The following is a 19,768-nucleotide window of genomic DNA, read 5'->3' on the forward strand; positions in this document are numbered from 1 at the left end:
GGAAACATGCCCTCTGCAGGGCTCTGTCCGGGAGGATAAGCTTTCGTTGCACAAGATGCGGCATTTTCCCACCCGTGTTCCCAGGCAGCAGGTACGTGCTCTGTGTGGGGCGCAGCCTGCTAGTGCGCTCTGATCTGCTGCTTTGCTGCCTTCTGTCCTGGTGGGAACTGCGCTTCTGGAGAGCTAGGGTTATACAAAAATAATGTGCTTTAGGTGTCTGCAGTCAGGAAGACGTGATAGACCATGCTGTGATTATTACTAAGGCATCGGCTTGGAAGCTGGAGTACTTTTTGCTCCAGACAAAAATATTCAGCCAGAGGATTTCCTGTGGCTGCAGTGATGGATGCTGCAGGGGGAAAAATACCCTTCCAGCTCCTTCTCCGGTTACTTTGAAGAGGAGGCTAGAGAAAGAAACCTGAAAATGCTCCTAGAAAAGAGGTTTGAAGGACAGCTATTCTTTAATAGAAAAGTGGAGCGTAAATCATAGTAGGAGGACAACCTGCCTCCGTCATTCCCCACCGTATCCTCTTCCAGCAGAAGGGCTGTTGCAGTCAGCTGTCTCCGCAGCATGTTCAGTGGAACTGTTTTCTGTGTAAAGTAAAAACGGGATGCCCGTTATGTGGAGACATTCTGGCAGACAGGACATCAGGAAATGCATATGATGCTCTTGTAATGATGTTTGCTAGTGGCTGCAGCTTTTGTCAAATGAGCACAGAAATCCATCAGTGGTAATATTCCACAAAAGCTCAAATACGGCCAAATGGCTAGGCAGTGGAATGCATGGGCTGAATTGGCTTTCGCTTTGAGCTGAGCACTCAATTTATCTGCTTTGGCAGAAGACGATGAATTTCTGATACTCCTTATCTCTTTATGATAGCTTTTCCTAGGCCATCCTTACTTCGCTTTTATGAGCCTAGGATCACTGCGAGAAACTGTTTGCTTCAAATGGCCCCTGTTGTTCTTTGGGGCTGCTTTGGGCTCTGGCTTTGTGCGAGCGCTGCTGTGCCCGTTCCCATCCTCTTTGCATCCCCAGCACCTTGTTTTGTTCTCGTTAGGCAAGATGTGCCTGATACGCTCTGCAGTCTGGATGAGTCCTTCTCGTGTCTACTATTGCCATGTGTCTAATGGCAGACAAGCAGTATGCAGCTTGTTATCTCAACAGAGAGCCAGAGCCTTGCTGTGGTCAGTGGAGCCACAATAATTGATATTAGCTGAGTCTGGAGCATCGTTACAAGTTTTTGGCTTGCTTAATGCGCTTCCCTAAAACCAAGCTGCTGCATCTGCTGGGGGTCAGCATGTTTTGGGGGGTGGGATGGGGTGGGGTGGGGGTGGTTGAAGCAGTTGGATCAGCACGAGGTGCTTCTGGTCAGTTTGTAACTCTGGCCTCACTTCTTTAACTGCCACTGTACCCTGGCACCAACTCTGTTGGCCTTGTAGGGGACGAACAGAATGAAATTGCGATACTGGACTGCTCAGAGATCGGAAGTAGGGGCTGTGCTCGTGCCCTGAAGGTCTCTCCAGCTACCATCCTTTCGCCAAGGCAACCCTTGGTGGTCCCCTAAAAGAGTACGTTTCTGCCTTTCAACTGCAGACACGTTTAGCATGATCTTTATATGGCATCTCTCTCTTATGGAGTTATTATTATTATTATTATGGAATACTGAAGTTCTCTTGCATAGATTTGTTATCTGACTGCTCTAATTGGTCTGATTTACGATCTGGTTATTTTACTCTACTACTAGATCCCAAATTAATTAACACTGCAGCAGTGCTGGCCAATTAGCAATATTCCTTTGGCTCATCCCACACAGAAGTGTATCATTAACCTCAGACATGGATTTCTTTTTTTTTGTTGTGACATCATTCGCTTGTCCTTCCCTCTCGGTGACTCAGTGCTGCTCCTTGACGGCCAAAGAGCCACCTCAGCTGCCTCGCTTGCTGCATGCTCTCCTCGTGGATTCCTGTGTGCTCTGTTTTGCTCGTTGGCTGGGCAGTGCGGTGTGCTGTTGCATCTTCCCTGAGCCTTCTGCCTTTGCTACTTGTATGCAAGGCAGTGCTCGGGGTGTCACTGCGGGAGCCGTTTGATTTATTTGCATGTGAGAGAGATGCATCTCCTTGAGTTCTCCTGCTTTGGCAATAACTAGGTATCAATATATCAATTGTCAGGTCAAGCCTTCCAAATAACATCTGGCTGAGCTGCTGCTTTTTTTTTTTTTTTTTTTACTTGTTAATAAAGCAATTCTTCCTTATACCATCCTGCAAAGTGCTATTACTCAGAGGTTGTGGGTTTTTTGTGTTATGGCTCTGAGTCTCATTTTGAAACAAACCTCTAAGCCCCAGTTGTGATGGGATTGTCTGTCAGAGGCAGTGTTTATCAAACACTGCCTCGCTCCTCTGCCAAGCGTTCACCTACGCGGTGCATTATGGCTTTGTGCTGCGTTACAGTGCTGCCATCTCAGATGCTTCGAGAGCCGCATGGCTGCGCGTTCATCACCTGAGGCAGCTACAAGTCACGTGCTGGACGCTAGATACCACCTGAAGATTTTGCAGAATGTATCTTTTTAGATGGTTTTGAAATTTTTGCCTGTTAGGTTACTTGAAGTGAACGAGCAGAAGATTTAGTGGAATTTCACCATCCTGTTTCTCGTTTGTAATTGTATTGGGGTCTCACAGGTCCCCTACTCTTGACCAGTCCTGGAAGCATGAAATAATTTGTGTGGTTACGCTGACGTCGTACAGCAGGCAGCGTTACCCACCCTCCTGCCTGCTTCTGGTCGTAGCAGGTGAAGTCCTCAGCTCGGAGGTCGATGCCATGTAGGTGCCGTTGGTCTCGGTGTGCAGGTACTGTAATGCCGGTGTCCTGCTCATGTGGTGTCTCCTTTAGGGATGCCACTGAGAAGCAGCACCTAGGAATATAACGCTCATTTACAGCACTGCAAAGCTGCAGCTAAGCTCCATGATAAACACTTCAGCTCTCAGGGTAGAGGTCAAAAAGGAGGCTTTTCAAAGCTAGCTATTCAACACCAATTAAAGTCATTAGCTAAAACTCACTAATTCTAGCTCCCTGTTCTTATTTAAAGTGCAGACATAGATGATACAGGCATGACAAATTACAGGAATGGAAACAACCTGAAGGGCGTGTAAAGCAAAAGAAGAGTTGAATTTTGTTGGTTTTCTGTAGGGTGCCAGTGTGACTTAGCTAGGCACTGTGACGGGACAGGAAATGTTCAAACTTTGAATTGGGATCACAGCTTTCAGTTTCAGTGTATTTCTCTGAGAGATTATCTGTTTTTCCAAGTGAAACTGGAGGTACCCCTCTACTCACCTCTACCAGCACATGAGACATGAGATCAAAGACTTCTCAGATTAATTCTTGCCTGGATCAAGTCCCTTGCCATAGAGAACAGGAGCCAAATGAAGTGCGTAGCGATTTCTCTTTTGTTGGTGTAGTCTTGGCTGCTCATCCTGGAGTAGCTGAGAGCTTTAAGCAGCACTTTTCCCTGTCGTGTGATCAGACATGCATGTGAAGGGCTGGGAAACGTCCTTCAGACGTGGCTGGTTAGGTGTTTCTATCACTTGGCCGCCATCCTGCAGCCCTTCCCAAAACTTCCAGCCAAGTCCCGCCTACGGATCTGGGATGGGCTGGAGAGCTATAGATTGCAACGTTGCCAATATTTTAGAGTTCACCACATGTCAGATAAGAGTCAAAAGGAAAGCATTAAAATTCCCCAAAATACATGTGACCTTGTCATCACGTTGTCATCTTTTTGACCTTCATTTCACCAGTGTCTCTTATGTTTCAAGTCACAGCCAAATTTTGAAGCCTCAGAATTTCCAAAGGACAGATTTTGCTCTTTCTCATCAGTTCTCTGCCTTGCACCGGAGACTTCCCCAGCACAAGGACATGATGGCTTGTGGTGGCATCCTGGGGAGAGAGGTCTGAACCTCTGTGAGTGGCTGTCAACAGGATTTGCTGAACACGGTCGTGTAATCCCATGTTCTTCAACTGGATGTTCAGTAAGGCAAAAATGAAGCAGTAGCCTCCCTGGAGGAGCGGTGGGTGTGATCAAACATTTTTACCACGATACAACAGCCGATGAGATGCCAGGAGCATTGTTCCTTATCACTGTCAGCATCCAGTAAGAAAGATGGGCTTCAGACACTGAAAATAAAAAGCTGCAAACCAAAACCGCGGCACTTTTTCTTCGCTGCAAGAAGTGGGAGGTCTTGCAGTGCTGGGCAGACAAGCATGGTCCTCTCAGTGATGCTGCAGCTGCTTGTATGGGTAACGGTTACAGGGGACGGGGCAGAGCTCAGCGTTTTGGTCATGGTGCTAATCAGATTTGCCCTATCAGATCTCCCCGGTAGCTGGGATCTCCAGACCTCCTTTGCCCCAGCTTCCTTTGCCTGTGTATTTTGTAAACCTCAGAATAACATTTCCCCATGACTATCAAACCAATAAAGAGGTCAGCCTTCCCGCAGACTGGAAGATATTAATGGGAGTAGAAGCAATTTAAAGCTGTTGGAAACCTAGATCCTGGTCGTTCCTTCTAAGCCTTCCATTTAGGATTATTTGAATTGATGTATGCTTCTTTCTGAGAAGTTTCTTGCTACAGGCACTGTATTGACGTTGCCAGTGTCTGCAGCTTCTGCAACAAAGCAGGCACGTTAAGCAAAGGCTTTGACAGGAAGAAGTCTCAGCCTGTTCACAAGCCAGGCAGGGTCAGGAGCCGAAGCCAGATCTCATGAGTATGTTAACATTTCTTTTAATCACAAACCTTCTTTTCTTTCAGTGACTCAGTAATACAGCCAAAATCACCACTTTCACTGAAGTTTAACCAGTTCTTTTTATCAAGACTGGAACTGCATGTAGGGTTGTCATTCCAGAATGTACTGATGAGCTAGAAGAAGCCTGAAGGGAAAACAGATGTAAGCAAGTAATTCTTGATGTTAGAGATTCCAGCTTCATGTGTGTGAAGAAAGTATCTCTTAGTTTTTGTTTTCCTGTAAGGGGACACACGTGTGGGTATATATAATAAATGGAGAGAAGGACATCAATGAGCCTTTAAACAACAAAGCAAAACAGATGCCCCACAGGATGCAGTGTAGGTGGTAGTCTGTAAGCAGTTTGTGACAGTTGTCTCTCAAAGTATTTCCCAGACTAGGATGGCAGATAATTTGGAAACAAATTATTTAATGGGAAGAAATAAAGGATATGACATCCAAAAGTGAAATTAATTCTGTAGAGTTTTAACTGGAATGGAGGAAATTCTTGGGAATGTTTCCAGGTCAGTACAAGTCAAGCTAGATTTCGATTTAGCAATACCAAAATCTCAACATGCTCTCTTGCCAATTAGTTAGTTGCAACTATCCAATACTATTGCTGTGGGAAGGTGGATGTGCATTGCCCTCCTCTGTGAGGGCTCCAGTTGTGAGCCTCTTGGAGCAGCGATTACAGCTGCCCCGGGAACTGAAGGGATCATGACACTCACTGGTATGCCCTTGAATTGTACCATTGTTGGGCCTTATGATGAAAAGCACGACAAAACCTCTGTTTAACTAGAATTAGTTTCTTTACACGACATGGATAGTGAGTATCTGTAAGAAGGCTTAGTCAGAAACTATTTTTGTTTAAATCACTTTTCACTTCCTGCATTATTCAAGACTTTGGGCCTTTCGCAAAGCCCCTCCAGCATCCCCTGCCACAAACAAAGGCCCATCTGTGACCTGGTCACTGTGTACAGCGAGAGACTTTTGTCCTTCCCAAGTTACAGATGAAACTGAAAAATCAAAATAAAAAATTTCTCCTCTTGCTAAGGAATCCTGAGGTTGGAGAGAGTGTGGATTTGCTTGGAGTTTTACTGCTGTGTTAGGAGGACACAAATATTTGTATGAATCTTGAAGGCTCATCTTTTAGACAAAGCTGAATTCAACTTTATACCAAATTTACATCTGGCAAATGCAATCTGAAATTAGATTTTTTTTCTCCTTTTTTTTTTTCTTCAGGAAGAAGTTGCCTGCAAAGAAATATCATGCTTTTCCCACTAAAATTGCTCATCTTGGGGTCCTTTGTTAATCTTAGAAGATTTTCGACATGTCTTTAAAGCTACATAAGCTCTTCGGCTTGGCTGTGTTAGAGGGTCATGTTGTTCCTAGCAGGCATGGGTCTCCATATGTTGCTATAGAAGAATGTACCAGGTTGTTTTCTGATGGAATCAAAGCAAGCAGGAATTTCTCAGAGGTGCTCTGGGGGAAGGGAGACCCTATGTGGTGCAGGACAATGGCACCAGAGCTAGTTGCCAGACCTAATATGCTTGTCATCGTGTCCTTAGGACAGAAAGCCTTGGGTAATCATGTTGGATAGGCAGGTAGCATAAAGATATTGGGTTTATTCAATATTAACGATGGGGTTTATTTAATTGCGGTACTGATGTAGAGGTCACCCAAAACATGCACAGTGCCAGTGAAGCTATGTGGGGGAAGTGAAAAGGATCACAGGCAGCAGCAGATTGAAGCAGGGAAGTGTTGCACGCTCGTGAATGCTGTGAGAGCCTTTCTGAACACTACTGTTTTCTGACAAAGCATGTTCTCACACTGTCCTTTGATGACCAGAATTGCTTTGCTCAGTGCTTAACCCTGACCATCTGTGATCTGAAACCCTGTGGGGTGAAGAGGATCGGAAACATCACTATAAAAGCCAATGTTAAAAGACATGCTTTTAAAAAGTACACAAAAAGTAGCAGGAAATCTTGAATCATTTCCTACCAAAGGAAAAGTGGTGGACTGAACCCTCTTGACTTCACCATGAGTCACCGTGTCCCAGCCACACGCTGGTTAGGAGAAGGGGAGGACCGACCCCAGAGCCATGGCTTTGAGTTCAAGATGATCAACAGGCGAGTTCAACCATTTCGTGAAAGTCTTCTGGAGATGACTCACAGCTCTGCCTTAATGCTGCAGCCTGTGAGCTAAAGCATGCGATTTGGAGAGTGCAAGTGGAGGTATCTGCCACAGACCCATCAGGCTTTTACTGCAGGTGGAAACTCTCAGCACCTTGTTGAGTAATGCAGTCTGTAAGCATGATGAGCCATTTCCCATTATTTTGAAGTAAAGAGTAAGGAAAAGAAAGTGATTTTTAGAATGAAAATTAGTTTATTTTGGCTTTTATAATTTCAGATTGTAATAGTTTTGCATTTTTTTCCCACAGGACCTGTTAGTCCTCCATCAGAATGTGAATGCATGGAGTTCCTAGAAACACGACCGAGGTGCGCCTCTGGGCCAGCTCTGCAGGACATCTGTGATGAGTAAGTGCAGAGCGGCGATCGCTGGGGCATGTGCCTTAGGTGGGGGGCTGAATGGTTGCTGATTGCAAAGGGAGGCTGGTCATTAGAAGAGACTTTGTGAGCTGAGGGCTGGGAGGAGGCTCCTCCTGCAGCCAAGAGGTGTCATAAATACTGAGGTTGCTCTGAGCTGCCGCTGAGTCCCCTTACGCTATTGGGAATGGTAGCACAATGTATAGCGTGGGGGCATTGTCAGGTGGAAAATGAAATAAAAGATTTTTCGAATATGTTGGGCCCTGAGTAAATGTTGAATAAGTGTATGGTGCCATGAAGGAAAAGTTAATAGTCTGAATGGAGGAACAGAGTTGCCAAAAGCTCTGCTAAGTCTTGAAGGCAGCTGGAAAAGGATTGAACAGTATTTCTCTCTGCATTTGTATGTGCAGAGCACCTCTGGAAAGCCAGACAGCCAGAGGTGCTGTTTCTCAGGGTGATAGCCTTGATGCACTTCACATACTTACTTGGTGGTGGTTGGGGAACATGGAGGATGGTCTGGGTCGGTGTATTGAAGATGTCTCAGTACTGCTCTGCTAACGTGGCGTACTTCAGAGAGGCAGACTTTAACTGAAGGATCTGGAAGACATTTGGGGCTGCCGCAGAACTGGTGAGTGACAGGTTGAAGGGTCCAGCTGGAAGCTTTGGCAGAGCTCGCAGAGTATGTGATAAAACAGATTAGGACTGGCAAGGAACAAAACACCCTGAGATTATCTGTTGGAAGATCTCAAATTAACCTGTGACCGTTGGATTCACATGGAGCACAAGCTGCCCGTTCAATGTCTCCGGATGGGTAGGTGACCTGGCATGCTGGTGGTGCAGGTGTGAGAGCAGCTCTGGGGTCCCACGGAGACGGGCTGATGCCCAGGGTCCTGCAGTGCTCAGAGTCAGAGCCCTGCAGAAACCGCTGCCTCTTTGGGCACCAGTGTGATATGTGGGGGTGATGGCAGCCTGAGTTGCACAGGATTATCCTTCAGATGAATATTATATTATTGTTGCAGCAGAAGATGAATGAACTAACAACCTGAAAGCAAACAGAACATTTACTGATTTTAAATTGAAAATTGATGCATCATCTCATGTATTATCACTCTTAGCCCTGAAAGGGAAGTCAAACAGGGTGGAAGCTGAACACTCTTGGCTTTTTGGTGGTCAGCTAAAGGAATGAGTTAGGGGTAAATAAATGGAAAAGATTTTGCTGTGATAACAGCTGGGGAAAGTACTCGTTATTGTGTTAAGCATATTCAAGTCTTTGGTGTTTTTAAATTCGGGAGTCGGTTCACTGAAAGGTCAGGGACTGAATCAATGAGGAGGAGTTTTGAGGATGTCTCCGGGCAATGAGAACCTCTGCACAGAGTACGCCTAGAGCTGAGAATGCCCTCCTGCCCAAAACCATGTTTCGAGAACATTTCACTTCCGCTAAGGCAGGAATTGAAAGATGAGCAGGATTTCTATTCTTGGTGTCAGATGCTGGTGTTCACTTTGTTTTTTCCTGGTTATAGCAGGGGTAAAAAATGAAATATATAGGTAGTGCTGAAAGAGAGAAACTAAAAGTGAAAAATACCCACTGCTGCTGGGAAATCTGAACTGCCGGTTTGAGGGGAAGCAAAGCAGCAAAGGCTGCTGTGGGCAAGGTTGGTGGTCTCCCTCGCCCTGTGTTCAGCACTGTTCTATCTGCAGCAAAGCACCAGGATCGCTGTGGGAATCTCCTTTTCACAGAGATGACAGCTTGAGAGCTTCCCCGTGGTTCTCTGGGGCGTATGCTTCACAAGCTGTGGTGTGTAAGAGGTTTGCAGGGAGCTTTTAGGGTCAGCAGCATTGTCTGTTCTTGCTGCGTTAGGGCATTAAGAGCTGGGCATGTGGCACAGGAGAAAGTAACGCCCTAGGAAGCGTCCTAACCTCCTGCAGAACGAGCACGGTGTGTAGGGCTGTTTGTTAGAGGAATGAACTGTAGCTTGTACCTGGCTGCCCTCTCAAATCTCGCCGAGTGGTGTGTGCAAGCATCCATCCAGCAGCGCGTTTTAAAGTGGTTGAAAATAAACATGGCAATATATAATGCAGACCAGAGCAGACTGAGGCAGTGAACTCTGGAGGAGTGAACAGTCAGCTCCAGAAAATAAGGATGCTGCAGCACATGATGTTCTCTGGTCCTTTTTTTTTTTCTTTCAGTAATGATGGCAAAGGTTCAGTTATTTATATCCTTGCTAGTGTGTACTGTGAGGTAACCTGAGATATTGCCCACTCTTACTAAGATATCTACAATCTCAGCAAAATATTCTGCTCTTTCTATCTTTGAAAGAAGCAAGGAGAGAATGAGCTTGAGCATGCAAATGGGAATCTACATTAGTGGTGTGGATTAGCCAGCTTGCTGTGGATGAGAGCTACTTGTTGCCGTTCACCAAAATACACGGCACTGTGTCACACTGATGGTTGGAGTGCTCAGGCAGGGTGTCAGAGCGAGGATTGCGTTTTTTTTTTTCTTTTTTTTAAATTATTGCTTGTTTGTTTGCTTGTTTGTTTTAGCACAGCTCAATGGGAAATAATGTTTGGTCCCGGAAACAGGTTTGCAGGAACTCCTAGGAGGCATCGCGAATGCTCAGGCATTCAGGTACACACCACAGAGAATAAATGGGGAATTGATACATGTGAATAGACCATGGGTCTGAATAATCATTCTCCCAAGGTCTCCAGGGAATGCCGCTAGTCTGAACACTGTAGGAGGAGAGCTAGGATTTATTTGGTGAAGATTCACTTACCATAAATAAATAAAAATAAATAAGTAGGCTAAATGAGTAATGAATAGTTCAGCTAGCTCTAATGCTAAATAAACAGACTGAATTGTAATGAATATATCAGAACCCATTTGAACTGAAGCTAGAAATCCAAGGAGAAATAACTGGCACTTAAATTAACGCTCAATATAAAATATAAATATATGATATAAAATATAGATCTTTTTTTTCCTCCTGAGATTTTAAAGATTCATCTGCTGTGTTTGGAAGGCTTGAGCTCTATATGCTGCTCGGTGCTGTACAGTGACATAGATCACAGAAGAGTTGTAAAATTCCTTGATGTATGCTTTTGGACAGTAACTATATTTGTAGTGGCTCTCATGGAGGGTGGTATTTATACTGGGAGGAGAGTGCTTTAAATTCATGCAGCTATCTCCATATAAAGCATTTTTATAGGATTTTCCACACTATGGGGGGTTGCACGACTTTAATTATGCAACTCAAGCTGAATCGGTAAAACTTCTATGTGAAGATAAGCCCTTTAGCAAGGCAGACTCCTGCGCTTGAACTTAAAAGAAAATCATTTTCTTCTTGTGAGTTCCCCCGAGAACAGCAGGAAAAATCAATAGATACTCCGGCACGCAGGAGGGGCTGCTCTTTGCAGGCAGCCCAGGGGCATTGTGGTGCACGTGCTGCCTTGTGCTCCGATCCCGGTGTAGCTGAGGTCACCCACCCCTGGGTGGCACGAGGCCGTCTGGGGGCCACCAAGCGCTAATCAGACACTTGTGGCCACTTGAGTCCACTTAGCAAATTCAGTAGGGCTGCAAACAGCGGTGGGAGTCAAAGACTGAAGAGCAGCTCGAGTGAAACTGGCTGATCAAGGCAAAGAAAAATCAGCGTGCAAATGGAGCTGCTGAAAAGGGGCAAGATTATTTTCTTCGGAGAAACCATGTCTGCTCTTTTAGGGAGGACAAAACACCTGGGGAGTGGGATAGGACCAGCTTTGGGCCTTCATGGGATCAGTCTTGGTTGATGGGCTGGGGACATCCCCTTCCAGGCACGGCTGGGAGCTGGCAGGCGGTGCTGCTGCTTTGCTCACTTGGGCTTTGTAGAGCAACAGATGCTGAGGTCCACTATGGGGTTAGAAGCGTTTTGGAGACCAAGTGGCAGCTAGGAATTGATACCAATATCCCAGCGGTGGGCAGGGCTGTATCAGTGGGCAGGTTGAAAATTACATGTCTCTAAGGAGATGGGACGGCGGCATGGTGGCACTGATAGGGAAAGGAGCCAGAGGAGTTAAAATTCACTGGTTCACCTGATTTAAAAAAAAAAAAAAAAAAAGGAAGGAAAAAAAAGGAGAAATGCTTTCCCTTCAGGTTGTCTCCATCACTAAGTTCTGCAAAGCAGCTTTTAAGGCAGAACACATCTGTATTCTGACTGCACTACACAACACACGGAATATAAGAACTTAGAAGAAACTAATAAGGTATGTAGTCCCCCAATGTGAGCTGAAATGAAAAAATGAGAGCTTTTTGCTTTATTATAATAGCGTGGAGCAGAGTGAAATAATGGCTCTGCATATGAAATAGTTAGAGGGATAATCAACCCAAACCTCCTATGATCCTACAATAGAGGCACCAACACTGGAGGCAGGCAGTGGAGTTAATAAATTAAGGTGCAACTAAAATAGATTCATGGTCATTTAACAACGTGTCAGGGCTCCTAGAAAAATGAGTATAATGTATTTAAGTCTAATGTAAAAATAACTTTAAACAGAAAAGAATGAAGGAAGGAGAAAATGGGAAAAGATTTATTGCAGCAAACAGCTGAGGTCAATTTGCTTTCACAGCAGATGAGAAGAAAACAGCGCACGTGTGCCAGGAGCTGGCTGTAGCACTTCCTCCTTCCTTCTGTAGGAAGCAAAATAGGTTGAGAAAGTATCTGAATGCTCTTCTGGTGAGTTGTTCAAGTGCCTAGGAAAGGCCAAGTGTGATGTCTCATCTTGAATTTTCCTGGAGCAGTCATTTTCCACAGAAGTCAATAGCCTCGTTTCATGAGAACCAACCTCTGATCACCAGCTCAGGGACTTGGCTGCCCAGCAAATATTCACATGGGGTTTTTGTTTTATTTGGGAGGGAGGGTTGGTAGAATTAACTTGAGCCATTGATATTTTATTTCCTGTTCCCCCTGCATTGTTGTCAGCTTGGGAGACATCGCTGTCTGCTGGGTTTCCTATCTAAGGCTGGCAGTCATCAATCCAGCTTGGGCAGAGTAGATGCAGCCAGCGATTCCCTGGCCCCTGGGAATCCATCTCTGTCTGCAGCCTTTGGCTACGTAGTTTAAGAAAAATCTATGCAGTTACTTAAGTATATAGTTCCTTTTAAGCTCTGCCCTACAGAGAAGCAGGGGGGATTCAGAGGTATCTATGCAGGTGCTCAGGTTGGTTTTAAGTCAGCCAAGGAAACGGCTGGCTGGGTGCTGGGAATGCTTTGGTGGGTGTTTGCAGGCAGAACATAAAGACCAGTTTTGCTGAACAGGCAGTTGAGGACTAACCCCTCTCAGATGGACACAGTCCAAGCACAAAGCTTTGCATTGCAGGGCTTTGTTGTAGGACACTGAGTTGCTCCTGCAGTGCTGAAGCTGCGTCCCTGCCAGTGCCTCTCCCCGGCCATCACACCCCCGGGCAGCCCCCAGCTGCCATCAGGCAGCGCTGGCAGGGGTGTAATCATTGCACCTCACCCCAGGCCTTTAGGAATTAAATATTCGTTGGTTTTGCACAGTGGACTCCAAAGGACTTTGAAACGTGAACTAGAAGAGGGTGTGGTGTTTGCAGGCAGGACCCTTGCTATTGCAATTCCCTTCCTCCGTTTCCCCTCGATGCTCCATGCGGGGCTGCATTGGCTCTGCTGGCTTTTCTGGTGAGAAATGCAGGGAGTAATTCTATTTCTTACAGCAATGTTACTTCCTCTGCTCCTGTGAAAGCATGTGTGTGCCCAAACAGGCTCTCTAAGGACTGCATTTTAAAAGAGATCTAAGTGTATGCTTAAAAACCTTTCCTTTCTTCCTGGGATTAAAACAGAGACATTAACTCCAATGTTTAATGGCTTTACTGCGATGGTGCTTGCATCCCTCCCATGCTCATTTTTTGTGACTCGTTTAGCACTTACTGTCAGTGCTGTTCCCTGAAACAGCATGCTCTAAGTGAGCGGGCTCCTGGATGACATGGATGATTTATAAATACTTTATACAGTCAGAACATATTTATGCTGGGCAGCCGTTTATTTGGCTATTTCCAGAGACTGTCTGAGACACTAACAGTTACATTATAGAGACAAATGGAACTGAGTTTCTGCTCAAAAAAGGCTGCTTTTGGCCATTACCCTAACAAACCTACTATTGCCAGATAAAAAATAGATAGGAAGCTTAAGCTTAAAAGATACTTTGGAAAAATAAAAACTCTGAGCTTGCCCCCTTTGAAGTTGATATAAAACTCCACTGATGTCAACACTGCAGGTGTGAGGCTTGAGAGAATTATAAAGCGTAAGAAATATTTATGGTCTGTGCTTTATGAATCAAGTGTTTGATTTAAAGGTTGCACATCTTTCAGCCGGAGATTTTTAAAGTAAATCTCTTATTGGAGGCAGTAAGCTATCCTAGGCTATTAAGTCTTATAGCTATGCCTAAAAATAAATGTCAAAGAAACAGATGCAGGGAAATGTAAGCCTTGATCCTGCTTTAAGATCTTGGCTGGATCCCTGCAGACTGGGATCCACCAGTATAAATCTGACAGCAGGGTCAGTCTTGCTGGGAACCACAGCAAAGAAATGTCCAGGTCATGTTTTCAGTGACGCTGAAAATTTGCTTCATGCAACTGAGTTTAACTGGGCAGCAGGAAAGCAGGTAGTGTCGCTGCCTAGCCAGCTGCCTTGGCTTGAGTTTGAAAATGACAACCACTGTAGCTATGTCTTGCACAACTCATCCTGTCTGCAGCCCCAAGGCCTCGCTGCATTAGGACTTCATTGGGATGCAGGATGGGTTTGCAGAGCCCTTTTCTCTCCTGCTCCCTCCTTCCTGAAGCTGCTGCAGGTCTTCCCAGCAGCTCCACTGGCTTTGCTTGTTTGTTTGCCTTCCGTCATCCTCCTTGTTCTCCATACTTCGAGGTCACTACACGACTGGCAGATCTGCCCAATTTATTCCTGTGTATGACAAAAGAGACCCGGGTCAGGCAATGAGCCGTGAACTTCTCTTTCTATTTCGCTGCGGTTGTACGGCAGTGATCTGCACGCTGCCAGTCATCCACCATATTGATGAGATTAGCTGGTAATTAAAAACCCAGCCAAGCCAGGCAGGGGAAGATGACTCAATTAGCAGAATGTCACTGAATCTAATTTACTTTGCTTATCACAGATTTATTCTCTAATGAATTAGAAAAGAAGAGCAGGACACCTTCAGAGGGAGATCTGGGGGCTTAAAAGCTTAAATACTTTCTAACCCCTTTATGCTCCTGGTTTGGTTTGCAGGGAGTGTGCAGATATTGCCAATTGCACCGAAAGGCTGGCTCCCAGTAAAGGTATCCTAAGATAGTGCATGAGCAGGAGTCCTGCTGTTGGCTGTTTCCTGAGAAAGGCGCTGGTCAGGTCAGACCTTCCCTTGCTTATAAACCTTCGTGTGCTTTCAGGTTGAGAGCAAATAGGGGCTTTGGATGGCATTTTATTGGCGTTGTGCTGGGTGAGTGTTCAATGTAAATGATGGTGGAACTGACACTGAATGTGATATTTGGCAAAGGAAAGCATGAGGGATTTCCTGGCTCCAAAAGCATGTCAGAAATAGACATTTTCAGCTGTAATGAGTATTTTAAGGTATTTCTCAGTGTTTTTCTCATTTCAGCTGTGATGTTCTGATGATTAACAATTAGAATAACATATTTTACCAAAGCCCTTTGGAAATAGTTTAAGAGACTATTGGACAGATGTACAGCTGAATTTGTATGTAAAGTGGAGGCTATAAACCATTATCTCTCCTGCTCTCTTCATAGTAGATGGTGTAGCACATTATGGGTGATTTAAGTGAGGATATTACCAGGCCTTGAGCTCTTAATCTGATCTGCATGGCAAAACCCACATGGCTTTATGGGGTCTTACCGATCTCACTGGGGCTGTACAGGGGTCTGTTCACAGCAGGCACACAATAGGATCGGGACTATAGGCTGTGGGGTGGTTACTCTTGTTAGAGCTTGTGTGTTGCTGATCAATACTTGTGCTTTAAAGGCTGGTAAGATGATTTCTGTTTGGGCAAGGAGACTAAAGCTGGAGCAAAACATCTCATTCTGACAACTTTGCTCAAATAATAATAAATGTAATAGAATATACAAAGCTTTTAAAGCTTCCAAAGCTATTAGAGGATCTCTCTCGAGAGACTTAATCCACACTGGCATCTCTAACAGTCCAGCGAGCAGTTTTGGAAACTGTAATGAGATGTATGCTTTTTTGTAAGCATGTATGTGTATGTTGATTGCAGAAGGGAGAGAAGGTTCATAATGAGAATGAATAGGATGGGAAGTCATCTCTATTTCTGTCCTGAATCCACTACCAAGGCATGAGAAATGTCAGTTCAGTGAGGCTGAAACTGCCCCTAAAATTCAGTACTTCCACTAAATGTGTAACAGCTTCAGCAGAGAAGAAAAGTTTAGACATAGATTGCTGTGCACAGATGGACAAGCATTTTGCAGCTCTGAATGTTACACTTTAAATGTTCTTTCCTGCTATTTTCAAACCCTGTTCCCTTATTTCTTGCCCCAGTAGTTCTCTGTATCACTGAAAGCAGTTTGTTGAGCAATGTGTAGTCATCAGAGCACTTCTCTTCTACCATATCTCTATTGCAGCAAGCTGGTTGGTTTCCAGCCATTGGCTGGACTCAGCCATTGCCAAACGTATCTCTCTAAACTGGAGAGAGAAAAACTCACTAAGGTATTCTCATTAAGCTAATAATGACAAGGAAGTTCAGATCCTCTCCACTGAGTCACCGGAGTTACAGAGCCAGGAGATACTGTGTCATGTTCAGAAGCTGTCAGCAGCTCTTGCTAAATGAGTGTTTTGTATGCGTGCACTTGCTGAGCTCATGATTCTGAAGCTTCTATAAACTAACTATAAAAATTATGACTGGTTGGAGCATTGATATTAATTTACTATAACTATTACTAATTCCATTCTAGCTCAGCTGTTAATATGATATTGCAATTTCTTGTAAGTTTGGAGAAGAGATTGCAAACCACAGATAACTTCAGCGCGTCTGTGTTGTTGCAGCAGTGGAGTTGGTGTGTTAAGTAGCAGGTGTTAATGCAAAAGAGGTAGGAGTGAACAGAAGTGGTGAAGAAAGCTGGGGAGCTCCTCAAGCTTGGATCCAAGGATGAGAAGCTTTACCTTGATGCTGTGAAAGAAAGGGAACACGAGGAGAGAAGCTGGAGGATTTGATCAGCAAAGCTTACAGTGGAAGAGCTGAAGCTGGACTGCAGAGGTTAGGAAGCCTGGAGGTGTGGGTGCTGGATGCTGTAGGTGATGAACAAAATGCTGTACCAGTGCACAGGAAGCAGAGAGGGTATATGGGGATGTGCAAGCGACTGAAAGCCTATCAGTTAAAAATGAAAGAGGCGAGGTAAAGACAGTGGCATTAGAGGAGCTGGTTCTGCTACACTGTAAATCTCAGGGGCTGGGAAAGATCAAAGAGGAGTGGATCCTGGGATTAAGACTATTGAAGGAGAGTGCCCCCGAGGCACTGGCTGTACCAGTCAGTTCAGGTATCGCTGCTGGACTCGCAGGCAGCACCATGGAAAAGGAGCATTCAAACAGCTCCTAAGCCCTGTGGTGCAGCATCCCTCTTCCCCACAGGACCTCAAAGTGCTTCATAAAATCAGACGTGTCGGGAAAAGATCTCTGTTAAACCAAATATTTATTTTAAGTGCTCTTACTGGAAAACATAGGGGGTGAAAGGGACTTACACCTCTCAGGCTCGCATGTAAACCAGTGACAGTCCTCTGTGCTGATGTTTTAGAGTATCTTTTTTTATGCTTCCATCATCCATGCATGGCTCTCCCTTAACTCCTCAGGGGGCTGTGTCCCTCGTTGCTCCCCTCTGTAGCGAGACAGCCATGGTCCATTTACCTGGAGAGGATTTGGAGGCAGTGGGAATGCAATACGGAGAGAGGGAATGAGATGTTCTCTCAGCACACAGATACTGAGTGCCAAAACCAGGAGATTAACCAGTAAAGGCACCCAGAAGTTGTAACATGAAAACATTGCTGCCCAAGCAGCCAAAACACAGCCTCGATTGCACTTGCGGAAATGTGCTGTGGCACGGAGGAGAACCAGAGCCCTGAGAAGAGAGAACTGCAGGAGGCAGGAGAGGGAGCTGGGCTCCAGAAGGCCTTGTCCCCGCTCCCATCTGCTCCTGCATGCCCAGACCCAAGTGTGGGACTGCTACACATGGTTTTCCCCTCATGCTATGGCAAATCATGGGGGATCCAGCACAGGCTTAGTCTTTTGAGGACAATGTTTCCCTCAAACACATTTAGAAAAAAAAAGGGGGGGGGGAGGAAACTTCTTTTATCAGCCCTTGAGAGAGTTAATGTAGGTCTTGAGTGGAGTAAGATTACGAATGCCTTAACAGTCTCTGTCTCTGTTAGCCAACTAACGTTTCTGTCTGACCCAGCCTGTCAAGGCCTTCTACAGATGAATACCAATGACCTGGGCCTTCATTATCCCATCATTACACAAATCCTGCTGTTAATTTATGTATAGGAAAGAAGTAGCAGCTACATAAGGCTCCATCAGCTGCATAATTACTGCATATATTATGAAACAGCAGCAAATGCAGTCTGTGAATATAAACCATCTCTGCTCATTAGAAACCTGCAAGAATTAATTAACTGGGGCCTGATCCTGCCACCTGCAGAAGGGAGGTATTGTGGTGCTGTGGCCATGCCCAGCCCGCTGTAGGGCTGGATGCCATTTTCCTTCCCTCTCTTTCAGTGGTATTTGAGTTCTTGGAATACAGGTCCAGATTAAACCTTTAAAACAACTGAAATGAATCCATAGTTCAAATAGAAAATGAAAGGGTTTAGGAATTTTCCATGAGTGACATTTATATTCCAAGATTAATTTGCTAGCGCAGTCCTTATAACTTCCCAGGTTTCTGTTTGTTTATGTACCAGAAAAATGTGCTCTGCTAGACCGACTGTAGCGATTAGTTAAATTACTCATACATCCATTATTAGGAAGAAAAAAAAATCACCAAAAACCTCTGTTCCACTTTGAGCCCATGTTTGTTTAGTGCCACCTGTTAATAACTTTCTGCTTGAATGATGGCCGCTAATTTTGTTTATGGCTCTTGAATGTCAATCGTGCACATATTTTTGAAGCCAAATTCAGGCTGGTAGATTCAGGTGCCTATGGATGCATGTTTTCATGACGGCTTTTCAAGAGAAGTGCAATTGGGCTTTACCCAGTGTATGATGTGAGTGATGCAGAGGGTTTGGTAGCTGTATCAGCGTTAATTAAATGGGGGGGCTTATTTATCTTCCCAGCTGATGTTGGTTTACATACAGGTAAATGAAATCACAAAAATTGATGCAATTCCTGCAGCCAGTTATACACAGATGGGCATCCATTAGAGTGGGCTGGCTTTGGAGAAGAGGTGGCTGCCATGCAGGATGGATGTGCAAGTCCAGGGAAGAGGGAAGGTGCTTGCTTTCAAAAAGAACTGATGTGTGCCTTGAGATTGCGTAGGTGTGGTGAGAAAATTTCATACTTCCCAAAAGCTGTGTATTCATCATGTTAGGTGGAGGGAATAGATATCCACGGTGTGAAATGGGGAAACAACTGGAGAAAGGAAGACAAACAAGAAGGGCAAAAAATTGCAGGTAATTATATCATGCTTCCAGGCTCTGGGGATTGGGTTCTCTGTGCACCTAAACGTGGACTTGCATGGAAAATGAACACTGGGAAAAATAGCTACTAGGTTTTAACCAACCCTACTCTGTCAGCCGGGGCGGGGATTGCTGTGACTGTTGTTCCTAATTTCTGGTGATTGTGGGGGCTGTGGTTAGCAGTCAGACATCTCCATGCTGATAACACCGATCACATGTTTAATGCTGAATTTCTCACAGAACACAGCAATAGCAAATCTCCTTTGAGTCAATTCTGGCATGAAAGGAGGAAAAGCTGCGTTTCCCAGGAAGGAGTCTGCTTATTCTTTTCAAGATGATTGAGTCCTTTTGAGTTTATTGCTACTTTTTAAAGCAAACTGCATGTTTTCAACATATTTTTTTAATACTCCTTCTTTGGAAATTGAAGTATTGCTTTTCTTTTGTTATTTTTTTTGTAGAATCACATAAAGAATATTTGTTTATTCACAGTTGTACTATGGGAACATTACTATGCCGTTTTTGTTTTATTTTCCCTTGGGAAAGGCCATGTTTGCTGCCCTGTTTTTGGATGCTGTGGGAGCCATGGTGTCACCTCTTCTAGAGGGGCTCAGAGACGTGCTCCAGCAAGGTTTAAAATAACTTGCTTCTGAAGCTGTCTAAAAGGATGTAAGGCAATCAAGTCCATCAGGCAGGGGCATTTTAGTTGGGTAGTTCTTCCACCAAATAAAATAGATACAGTGTGCCCTCACTGAATAAGATATATAAAAACGGATAAAATCAAATTTGCT

General features: G+C 44.8%; 1 protein-coding gene across 19 annotated transcripts in view; it reads left to right on the forward strand.

Moving 5' to 3' along the window:
• The window catches only part of LOC310882027 (uncharacterized protein), a 169,031-nt gene that overhangs the window by 92,408 nt on the left and 56,855 nt on the right, over positions 1–19,768 (forward strand). For 13 of the 19 annotated variants that reach the window (XR_014572764.1, XR_014572765.1, XR_014572766.1 and 10 more), the window contains one exon: positions 7,205–7,301. Coding sequence is in view for 1 of the 19 variants with exons in the window: in XM_083800142.1 (XP_083656268.1) it covers positions 7,205–7,301 (97 nt within the window). In the remaining 18 variants the exon portion in view is untranslated. The other 6 variants (XR_014572767.1, XR_014572781.1, XR_014572768.1 and 3 more) reach the window with 6 other exon arrangements.

This window comes from Anser anser (assembly GCF_964211835.1).
Source record: "Anser anser genome assembly, chromosome: 15".
In the NCBI taxonomy this organism is placed as follows: Eukaryota; Metazoa; Chordata; class Aves; order Anseriformes; family Anatidae; genus Anser; species Anser anser.